We start from the raw sequence: 11419 nt of genomic DNA on the forward strand, positions 1-11419 counted from the left end.
CTGGTCCTGGGCTGGTGGAGCAGCAGTGCAGGGTCTTCTGCAGGCACTGAGAGCTGTGTCCATGGGCTCACAGGGCCCTGTCAGCCAACAAAGGTAGCGTGGGGAAGGTTTGTGGGTGCAGGAAAGAGAAGATAAGGGGCAAAATGGTCTGAGCTGTGAGAGAAGGAAACTTTTCTATGTTAAACCCAAAGAAACAGTGTACCAGCCAGGCAGCTGGTCTAGAAAAAAAGGAATAAAGCACACAAAGAGAGCACCAGCACCCCCAGCTAAGCTTTGTTTAGCCCTGCCAGGGCCCTTGCTGTCCCCACACCCCCCTGGGCTGCACACACACTCACCCCTTCACATCCTCCTGCTGCTCTTGTGCTTCACAGCAGCATCTCTCTGGGCAAGGGCACATCCCAGTCTGCCTGGGAGCACAACCCAGCTGCACCAGCTGCCTGCCTGGGAGCAAACCTTGACCTTGCTGCCCAAACCAAATAATCCTGACACTACAAAGAACCAGTGATGTGTAAAAAAACCCAACAACTTTTTAATTGTACATCAGACATTAATTACAACTTGGGTATAACAAGAGTTGGTTATTACAAGCAGCAACCTGAACTCATAAATCTTTAGAAGGTGCACAGAGTCATTATAGTATCTATTACAGCTAATACAAAATATACTCTGCAACAAAAAATACTTTTAAAGGCTCCACTTTCAATTCTCTGCAAGAGGCCACAGAGGGAACAGAGAGGGAGAGGAACTAGGGCCACACATTGTGGGTGCTCCCACTGTGAGTGCAATGTCCATTGGCACATCCCACAGGAATAAACCCCCCAGCATGACCCACCCTCTGTCCCCACAGGACAGCCATGGCAGTGCTGGGGGACAGACAAGGACACCACTAAAAATAGAGAGAGCTCTGTCAGAAGAAAATCTAACAGATAAGTCTGATGCTATCAGATTTGTTTTAAAAAAAGACAACTGCTTTGCTCCTGAACACCCCTGCAGTTATTGCTTTAGGTAAAGGAGGGGCTTCCCTTCTCTTCTGCAGACAAACCAACCCCAGGCACTCACAAAACTCAACATTACTCCAGTAACAGAAGGTGTAGCTGCCCTCCAGTGAGGCACAACCACAAGGCCATGGGGATGGCCACAGAGACCCCCTCCCCATGTCCCCGCTGTCCTCCTCAGCCTTTTTGGTTTGTCTGCTTGTTTGGCACATTCAGGATTAGGATTCCTGCAGGAATAAAGGCCTTGGGCTCCAGTCTGTGAAATGCCCACAGTGGTTTTAAGGCAAGGGTGTAACTTTTGGCTGATCTCTTCTAAGATCATGATTGTCAGCAGAGGGAACTGAAGCTGGTACATCCCCACATGCCATCCAGGTTGTGGGACCAGAGCAAGAAAGTCTGCCTGGCAGCCAGAAAAACATGGGCTGTTAATGGGGCATTTCCCCCTCGTTTGAAACAAACCACATTCCTTTAAGGAATGGAGGAAACCCCCTGCATCCCACTGTCTCCTGTGGGCACAGGGAGGGGCTGTGAGAGCGTGGTGAGGGGGCTGCTTTTGGCTTTAGCCGCAGGACCCCTCAAGTCTGCTCTGCAAGGCTTGGATGTGGGGATGAGTTGGGGTGCACCTCAAAGTCCATCTGTGTAAGGGTGCCCAGCCATGCTGGGGGGACCCTTCTGGAAAGGCTGAACCTGCTCACTGCTCTTACCACCACCGTGATGGTGCCTCGGGCTTGGCCAAAAGCTGCATCAGAGAAGCACAGCCAGGCCACGCTCTCTGCATATACACAGCTGACAAAATAAAAATTGTTAACATAAAAAACCCAAACAAGCCAGGGGCAAGGTTGTGGGTTTTGCCCCTGGGCAGCTGCTGGTGCCAGGTCAGGTGCTGCCTCCACCTGTGGCCATTCCCGGGAAGCCAACCAGGACCCCCGAGCATGGAGGGTCCAGCCCTCCCCGCTGGCCAGCGACCCTCCTCTGCTTCACGGCCAGGGCTTCCCCCTCACCCCAGTCTCTGGTTCGGCTCCAGGAGAGGTGTGGGGGCCGGCAGGTCTCAGTAGGGGGTCGTGCCTTCCCACTCCACCAGGTACTGCACCTTCCCCTCCAGCGTCACCCGCCGCGCCAGCACCTGGTACTTCTCCCCGCAGACCAGCCTGCCCGCCGCCCCGAAGTAGCTGCTGATGGAGGACTTGAGGTGGGAGAGCGAGGAGTCGTCCTCGCTGATGCTCTCCAAGGTGTGGCTGTCGATGCCGTCGTCCGGGCGGTCGGGACCCTCGGGGGTGCCCCCTGCAGGGCGCCCACCCGCCCCTTCCCCTCCTCTCCTCCTGGCCCCCGCGGAGCAGAAGGCTGGTGCTGCCAGCTTGCGCTTGCGGCTGCCCACGGTCCTCCAGCTGCAGGGGGGGCAGAGCAGGGTGAGGGCAGCGCCCCAAAAGGTGTCCCCCACCTGCAAGCCTGGAGGCAGCACGCTGGGAATTCAGGTGAGTCCTGCAAGGACCCAGCACTGACCCTGCAGGTTCAGTGCCACATTGGGACCCCCAGCCCCTTTGGGGCAGCAAGAAGGAAGGGCTCCCCAGTGTGGGACATCCCTGTGGCAGGAGATGAGGGTGCTGCAGGGGGAGAGGGGCAGCCCCTCACCCTCCTTCCTGTGCCACCAGAACCCTCCTGGAACGGGTGAGGGGCACAGTCCTCACCTGGACTCGTAAGAGAGGCTGGTGGTGGCTGAGCCTGAGGTGCTGGTGGCATCCGTGGAGTCCACATCCGATAGGAAAGTCTGTCCCGAGCTGGCACTGGGGACAGGAGGCAACATCAGCCCCAGCCCAGTGCAAGGGGCATCACCACCCCCTGCCACCTTCCCAGTCACCCCTAGCCTGGCCACACAGACCTTTTCAGGCTCTGAATTTCATCCAGTGTGAAGTCAAAGATGCTGGCCAGGTGGTGGTTGGTGCTCCAGGCAGAGGTGAAGTCACTCTGTGCCAGAAAAACAAGAGCACTTGTCCCTGCCAAGCACAGAGGTGCCACCCACAGCCCCAACATTGGCACCACCATGCTTCCCCCACAGCCCCTGGGGAGCCAGCTTGGCACGGAACAGGGATGGGGCTGGGAAGTGCCAGGAGGGTTGAAGGACTCACACTGGGAATGGCATCTTCCAGCAGGAACTTGGCCCTCTTGCGCCGCGCCGCTCGTCGCTTCTGCTGCTGGAGCTGCCGCGGGAGCAGGCTGCAAAGCCAAGGGGGTGAGGCTGCTGGACCCCCAGGGCAGCATGAGGAGGGGGGTGAGTTTGGCCACTCACCTGTCTTTATGGACATACTTGCTTTTCCCCTTCTTCTTCAGCTCACAGGAGCTGCTCTCGCCCCCGTCGGGGGCTTTCTCCGGCAGCACCTTGCTGGGGGGGGTCGGCGGGACGCGGATCCGCAGGCGAAAGATGCATTTCTTCTTTTTGATTTCCTTCCCACACAGAAACCTGGGGAGTGGAGGGGAGGAACCAGCCCTCAGCTGGGGGGGCACGGGAGCATCCTACACCCCACCCCATCCTGTCCCTCCCCGGGGGGCTCACCTGCTCTTATAGCTGTTGAGTGCGTTGAGGAGGTGGGGGCCGCGCTCGGAGACCGGGGTGCCCGTCAGCTGCGGGGAGAGGCAGGGTCAGGCAGGGGTCAGCGCCCGCTGTCGTTGTGCAAAAACTCAACAGAGGGGGGATCCCGAGCTCTACGTTTCAGCTCCTGCTCGAGGTCAGGGAGCCAGAGATGCCGAAGCCCAGAGCCGCCCAGGTTTGGCACTGGCTGCCATCCCTGCGGGAGCAGGAGACCTGCAGGGAACTGAGCCCTCCAGACACGGTGACAGGCTTCTGACATGCCTTAGTTTTAGCTCTTTTCCCAGCTCTAGCTCCAACTGGGGAACTTGCCAGGTACAACACCCGAACAAAGGGAAACCCCAGCACAGAGAAAGGCAATTAAGCTCATTTTGCACGGGAGCCACTTGAGCTGAGCACTGCACAAAGCAGGAGTTGCTGAGACTCCCAAGCTCACTGGAGAGGGGCTGCCAGCAGGGTGGCACTGCTGACACAGGCACGTCCCTTTCCACCCTTCACCCCCCGCCTGTCCCTCCTCACACCCCCTCTCCAGCCCAGGCCCTGCCGCGCGTTTTACCTTCCCGAGCTGCAGCGGATCCCAGTGGTGGTTCACAAAGGCCAAGATCTCCTCGAAGTCAAAGTACTTCTTCTTGCTCTGTACGCCCAGGTTGTAGAGGGCTAGATGGACAACATCCACCCTGTGGGATCAAAGGAGGTGAGAGAGTCAGCAGCCCACCCTCTCCCCTGCAGGATCATAGATGGTACCCACCACGTTGCTCTGCTCCACCAGTGCCCCTCAAGCACAGCCCCCAGCATGACCCTCCCAAAAACTCACTGGAAGTCAGGATCGTTCCTATACTCTGCAGGGGAAGTAACCCTAGCCTGGATACCTGTCCCAGGGGATGCCACCACGGCCAGGACAGCATCCCCTGAACTTTGGGGAGTGGTGGGACACTGCCTGCAGCTGGAGGGAACCCCAAACACCAAGACCCCCAAGCCCAAGAGCTGGAGGACATGCAGCTCCCACAATGAATGCCCAGTTTTCCAGCGCTTTAACAAGCCCCAGCCATGTGCTCTTGCTGCAGTTGGTTTTGAGAGCTGGACAGCTCTTACCCATGTGAAAATACACTGTCTATTTTAACTACCCAGAATGAAAGCCAAGCAACATTTCCTGCAGGATTTCCCTTATTCTTCTTCCAGGCTGGTGCACTGTGCTGCTCAGTGCAACGTCCCCAAGGCAGCCACGTCCCAGCAGCCCCTTGGCACTGGCTACACCTCCAACAAGGACAAGCTACAAGGGGAACAGCAGGAAAAAGCTGGGCTGCTCACACTGCTCATAGTATTTATAAAGTGCTTTCAGATCATCCAGGTACATTAGAAGGTACCATTTGCAAACTTGCACTTAAGGACAGAATTTCATGACTTGTCACCCAACTGTTTTTCTGCCATTATCTTCTGGCAAATGTGTGAGCTTGGGACAAACAGTGGGTTTGGGCCCCACTGAGAAAAAGCTTTCCTGGGAAACAGCCCCACAGGGCTGGGCAGGAGGAGCTGTGCATGTAGGGCCTGGAGCCAAGCAAAACCCACAGCTCCGGGCTGGGCCAGGATGAGCAGCAGATGCTCTGTGAGCTGGCACTGTCAGGGCTGGCCCCAGGGCAGGGAGCTCAGCAGCACCAGGCACCAGCCAGCCCGGTGCCCCACGGCCACCCCAGCAGGTCCCAAAGGATCCAGGGCCATTTCTTACCATCTCAAGGGCAGGCGCTTGATGTACTCAGGTCCCTGGTTGCATACGGAGCAGAAAAATACATAGAACCTGGAAAACAGCAGGAAGTGGAGCGCTGGGGATGGGGGTCACCTCTGCAGGGCCTGGGGAAGGGCCGGGATGCGGACAGTGCTCTGGATGCTGATGGTGACAGCACAGCCAGGAGGAGTGGGGCTCTGCAGGACAGGGCCACCCGCCTGCCCCTGGGGTGGCTGATCCCTGTAGGTGCCACAGCCAGGTCAGGGAGATACAGAATGGGGACAAGCCCACCCCGGGAAGCCAGCTCCAACATCCAGGACCAGCCCAGCAAGCCTGGCAGGTACATACCTGTCTCCAAACATCATGGGGTCACTGAGGCACTGGGTGCAGGCTTCGTGGAACCACTGCCGGCAGCGGTGGCACTGCAGCATCTTCAGGTACCACCTGGGGAGGGAGAGGAGGTGGGTGACAGTGAGGGCAGCGGGTGGCAGCCACCACCCCGCCCCCCGCTCCCCCCAGGTGTGGACCCCTCAGCCAGGAAGGGAAAGCCTGGCCCTAACTTATTTTCCACAGCCACGGAGGTGGGTGCAAATGATGCGTCTGGAAGCGTGTGGAGACCCAGATGGCAGAGGCAGCAATGCTGCAGGCCCCAGGGCAATGCCCTGCAAACTGGGGACATCTCTCGGGGGGGGAGGAAACTCCCCAGCATGATCCCACCTGCCACTGCGAATGCTTTTCCCCACAAAACCAAACACAACAGCCCTCCTGGCAGGCAGGCAGGGGCTTACTCGCCAGGGCCCCCGCAGTAGCAGTAGCACTGCTGCTGGTTGGTGCGGTGTGGGGAGTCCCACTCCAGCAGGTCGGGGTTGTAGGACAGCACCATCTTGACAGCTTGCAGTGTCCTGGCGATGGCTCCCTTCTTCAGGGCACCCCCCTTCTGTGGGACCAAGGGGACGGGGTCAGCGCAGCCAGGCGGGGGGCTGCTCCCTGCGCGGCCGCGCCGAGGGCGGGCGGGACGCGGAGCCGCTGACACGCGGTGTCACTCACCCGCACGGCCAGGGCGAAGATGCAGCGGCGGCAGAACCACGGTGTCCCCAGGGGGCCCTCGCCACCGCTGGCCACCGGGACGTGGCACTGCTGATGATAACCTGCGGGAGGGGCTGGGGGTCAGGGCGGGCCGGACCCTCCACCCCAGGGCGACACGCCCGCACTCACCCAGCCCGCACTTCCCGCAGATCAGGATTTCGTTCATGGGGCCCGACGTCTTTTCCAGGCAGACGTTGCACTTGGGCTCCTCCCCGGGGACACCGGCTGTGAGATGGGGGTGGCAGAGTTGAAGATGCAGGTGGCACAGCCACTTCTCTGCAGCGCTGGGAAGGATCTCCCAGGACAGCCGCGGGAAGGGAGGATGGGGCAGCACTTACCATGCTGGATGTCCTTCCAGAGGACCCAGTACTTGGAGTTGTCCTCGAATGTGACGAGGCAGCTCTGCTTGGAGCTGCTCACCTGTGGACAGAGAGCAGGAAAAAAACACTGAGCATCAGCTCCCATTCCCAGCACTTTCCTGTCCTCCCTGATGAGCAGCCCTTCCCCTTGGGGCTGTGGGAAGTCAGGTTTTGGGCGTGATACCCAAGGGCAGGGCATCGACCCAGAATGCCCCAATGGCCAAAGATGCATTGCAGCCCAATCCAGCACCTCTCCAAGCCACAAGCTGATCCAGGGAACGGCACTAGCTACATTTTGGGTGCCCACCTTACCCTTTTGATCTTCCCGAGGTAATAGAGCCCATCAGTCCAGCGGCACAGCACGTACTGCCCCTCCATCAGCTTGACCATGAGCTCCCGGCAGCCGCTGCCCCTCCGCGCCGCGGGGGCCGGTGCCTGCTGGACGCGGCCGGTGGCTGCGTAGACATCCCGGATGATGGGGCTGAGCTTGGCGGTCTCCATCAGCAGAGCCTGGAGGGGACACAAGCTCATCATCCTGCCCGACACAACGCGCCCATCAGCCAAGCGCAGCATTCCAGAGGGTTTTGTCCCGGAGCAACGAGCCTGGGGCTGATTCAGCCCCACCAGCGGGCGCTCAGGACCCGCAAAACGAGCACGGATGAGCCGGGTTCATCCACGGGTAATTTACTTGCAATCAGAGGGAGCAGCCGCAGTCTTTTCCACCCTGGAGCACGAGTGAATTAACATCCCCCCCGCCCCGCTCCAGCCCGGGCTCCCGCAGCACGGAGCCACCCCAGGGCGGGGCACAGGGACACGCCGCAGGCCCGCACAGCTGCGCCGCGGGAAGGGGCACCTGAGGGGGAACAGCTTTACATCTAGCGCGATTTTTAATTCACCATCTCCCGGCAGTTTCAGGAGCTCCCAAGCCCAGGGGGCCGCCGCACCAGCGAGGAGGCGGCAGCAGCGGGGACCCCGAGCGGGGGCGGGCAGGCGGGGACAGGCACAGCCCGGGCGGCCAGACCCGACCGATGGCAGCGAAACAACCGAAAAGTTCCTTCCCCCCCCTTCTCGCGCTCCCGTCGCGGCAACACGCATGAACTCACCCAAAACCTCCCCGGGCCGCGCTGCTACCGCCGCTCCCGCTTCCCGCGGGCAGCCGGGATGGGCAGGAGCGATCGGACCTACGGTAAACCGGGAACGACCATTCAAATCAATAAATAGAATTAAAACAAACAAACAAACAAAACCACCAACAAAACTCGCGAGCTGCTGCGGGACGAGGCTGGCAGAGCCGCGGCGCCGGAGCCGCGACATGTCACCGAGCCGCGACGTGTCACGGCCGCCCGCCCCGGAGCTTCGCCCCGGGAGCAACGATGAAAGCGGCGGCAGCTCCGCGCCCGGCGGAGGGGCTGGGGGGGGGGGGGGCGGACGGACCCGGTCCCCGCCGTTTCCCTCGGGCCCGGTGGGAACTCCCCCCGTCCCCGGCAGCGGGACCCACCGTCCAGGGACGCGTCGGCGCGGGGGCAGCGGGCGGGAGGGCGGCGGGGCCGGTGGCACCTGCCGGGGGCAGCCCCGGGAGCGGCCCCTGCCGCCATTGGCTCATTCAAAGACGCTTCAGCGCCCGCCCGGCCCCGGCCCCTTCCCGCCGGTTCCCCGCGGTGCTCCCCCCGGCGCTGCCCTTACCGCTGCCCTCGCCGCCGCCGGGTCAGCGCCCGCCCGCCCGGGCCCCGCGGCGGGGACCGACCGCCATCTTCCCGCGCTTCCCCCGCGCCTCCCGCGGCCTTTGACGTCCCCATTATGCAATTAGCGCGGGGCCGCCCCCGCCGCCTCCCACGGCTCGCATCGGGCTGGCGGGGCTCCGGTGTGCGCGGAGCAGCCCCGCTGCGAGGGCAGGGCATGAGCAGGGCCGGGGGGTACCTGCTGCTGACCCCCGTGGGGTAACTGCTGCTCCCCATGTTGGGGTAACTGCTACTCCCCCCGTAGGGTGCCCCCGGTTGGGGGTTAGCAGTTACTATCCCGCCCATGGGACACCTGCTGCTGCCCCACAGAGGTACCATCACACCCCAGAGGCCCTCCAGGGCACCCCACATCACCACATGCACCATCACCCCACCCACCCACCAGCCCTCTGTCTGCATCCACACACCTGGGGGTCCCCTCTGCCCACTGTCACCCTGTGCCACACACAGGGGACCTCCCTGCCTGCCTGCCTGGCCCGTGGCTGCAGCCAGGAAAGGGTACCCCCAGGCCCCCCAAGGATGGGGTGCAGGCAGGGGTGCTCCATGTGCATCGTCCCATGCAAGGGAACAACCTGTGCTCGCTGGGATTCCTAGAAACAGGGCTCGCCTTTCTCTGAATCTCAAAAGAGAAAATCAATCACTGCAAAAATGCTTCGGTCAGTGCCAAAAAGAAATCTTAAGGATTTGCTGTTTGTTGGACAGTGCTGCCAAAAAAGAAACGTTTTCAGGCCTGCTCAGGCTCCAGAGAAGAGAATTCCTGGTGTAGGGAATTGCTTCTCAGCGCAAGCAGAGTCGATATGAATTTTATTGCCTGTAATTGATGAGCAGCGTGGGGTGGGTTCCCCCTGCTGGGGTTCACAACACACCTGCAAAACCTCTGCACTGCAGGTGAGCAGCTCCCCAGGGCGTGGGCAACCAGCGGCTCGGTGCTGAAACGCCTTTAAACACCTTGGTGTGATTCTGTCGTCTTAGAAATCAATATTTTTTTTTTTTAATCAGACTTTCCCATCAAACATTGGGGTGTGAGGGTTCCTTGCAGCGTGGCTGATGATGTGAACCTGATGGGAAATGGGGCTCCCCAAGTGATGGGTACCCCAACTTCTCTGTAGGTGAGGCAAAGCCCAGCACAACTTGAAGGTGGGGGGGGCCCAACATGCTGTGCCGTGCAGTGCCAAGCCAGGCCGTGCTGTGCCTGTGCCCAGCCGCTGGGCCTGTGTTGGCAGCGGGTTAGGCAGCTGAAGAAAATGGCAGCTCCTTCCCTGGCGTTAAACACCATCCTTCGCCTTCACGGGGAACCTGACGCATCTTCAAAACAGTCAAACGACTGAACTCTGCGGTGAGTCATGGTGAGTTAGCCCTGAGTCACCGCAGGATTAAAATAACTCTTGCAGCACCGCTCTCCCCCCTGGGCAGACGCTCCGATGCTGCTGGTGCTGCTGGGTTGGACCAAAAGCCAGTGCCCGTGTGGAGCAGCTTTCCCGTCCCAGCCTGTCCAACCTGGTGCTGGTGGAGCAGCTAACAAGGATGTTCTTTCACCTTCCTCCGCCCCAGCCAAGGCGGTTTATGTTCGCAGCATCTTGGTCATTTGCCGTGGGAATGGGGATGATGCCACATGTCAATGCAACACGGGAGCAATTTCAACACGGGTGTAAGCGGGGTGACCTTGCTGAAACTCCTCTGACACGGAGAGGGCACCCCAAACCCAGCACCCCCATAATGCAAAGAGCACAGCAACATTGCCCTGGAACAAAAGTGCTAAACAAAAAGAAAAAAAAAAAGGCATTGGAGATGCATCCTCTCTTTGCTGACACAAACAAAGCCACACAATCGCATTTAACTCTGGTTCCTTTCCGGGTGCTCCTGCCGCATCATCCCCACCGAGCCTGGCCCCAGCTCCTCCTGCAGTGAGCTCCTGGGTGCTGCTCTCCTCCTCCTCTTCTTCCTCCTCCTTCTCCACACATCCAGCCAGCTTTTCCCGCACCCCCTCGGGAAGCTGGAGGGCCCACTGGGGATCTCATTTCTTGGGCACCCTGTGCAGGCTGGGGCCCGGGGCAGTGCTGGGACACGGCTGCGCGGCTGGTTTCGCTCCGGCGGGGCCGCAGGGACCTCGGCGGGACCGCGCTTCTCATGCTCCCCTGGGGACGGAGCACCCACCCGGGCCCCCGCCGAGGCTGAAGAGCCCTCGGTGCTCCCCCCGGGCACCCACTCTCCGTGCAGAGCAGCCAGGAAGCCCCCCCCGCCCTTGGCATCAAGCCGCTGGAAGCAGACTATTCCCTAAGGAAACGATCAGAAATGAGGCAGCCCCCGGTGCCAGCGCAGCCCGGGCAACCCCCCCGTGCCGGGGAGCGGGGCCGGTTCCCAGGGCAGGTCCCGGCAGCTCCTTCCCCGCTATTCCATTGCTAAACAAACCCAGCGTTTGCAAAGCCAGTTGAATGGAACCCCGCGTAGTTAGACACCCCCGGGTTGTCCTTAAAAACTTGTCACTGGCTCTTCCCACCCTGCAAAGGTGGGGAGGGCACTTCCCTGCTCACCCCGGGATCCGCTCAGCGCTGCCTTCCTGCCTGCTTTGAGAACTGCCCAGAAATCGGGTGGCTGCCTTCTTTTCACAGTGTTTCTCTGCCTTTGAAAACAGGAGTGGGAGGAGGGGTTGTGTGTCGGCTTGTAGTCTTGGAAACGAAAGCCGAGGAATATTGAATGGAAAGGCAGACACGGAGCTGCCCCCGAACCCCGGCCTGGTGCGGAGGTGGGACCCGCGGGGACCGGCTGCAGCCCCCCGGGGTGACCCTGTGCAAAGCGATCCACAAGTGCCTCTTCCCTCTGGAGATCCAGCTGGTCACCTGCGGCCCGGCCGTGCCAAGAGAAGTAGCTGCAAGTGAAGCAGCTCGAGGCTATTGATGTGATTCTCCCTCTGCTCCACGGGGCCCAACCACTTCTTCTCT

General features: G+C 60.6%; 1 protein-coding gene across 1 annotated transcript; it reads right to left on the reverse strand.

The window, feature by feature from the left end:
* Positions 1-374: 374 nt before the first annotated feature.
* PHF19 (PHD finger protein 19) lies at positions 375-7242 on the reverse strand. The gene is made up of 14 exons (XM_051636919.1): positions 7054-7242; positions 6721-6802; positions 6512-6607; positions 6344-6444; positions 6085-6233; positions 5645-5740; positions 5300-5368; positions 4133-4253; positions 3544-3611; positions 3280-3450; positions 3119-3206; positions 2872-2957; positions 2681-2776; positions 375-2380 (listed from the first exon to the last, which is right to left on the reverse strand). Exons 1-14 carry the CDS (start codon positions 7240-7242, stop codon positions 2044-2046), a joined length of 1749 nt encoding a protein of 582 aa, XP_051492879.1. The 3' UTR covers positions 375-2043.
* Between the last annotated feature and the right edge of the window lie 4177 nt (positions 7243-11419).

This window comes from Apus apus, chromosome 19, assembly GCF_020740795.1.
Source record: "Apus apus isolate bApuApu2 chromosome 19, bApuApu2.pri.cur, whole genome shotgun sequence".
Classification (NCBI taxonomy): domain Eukaryota; kingdom Metazoa; phylum Chordata; class Aves; order Apodiformes; family Apodidae; genus Apus; species Apus apus.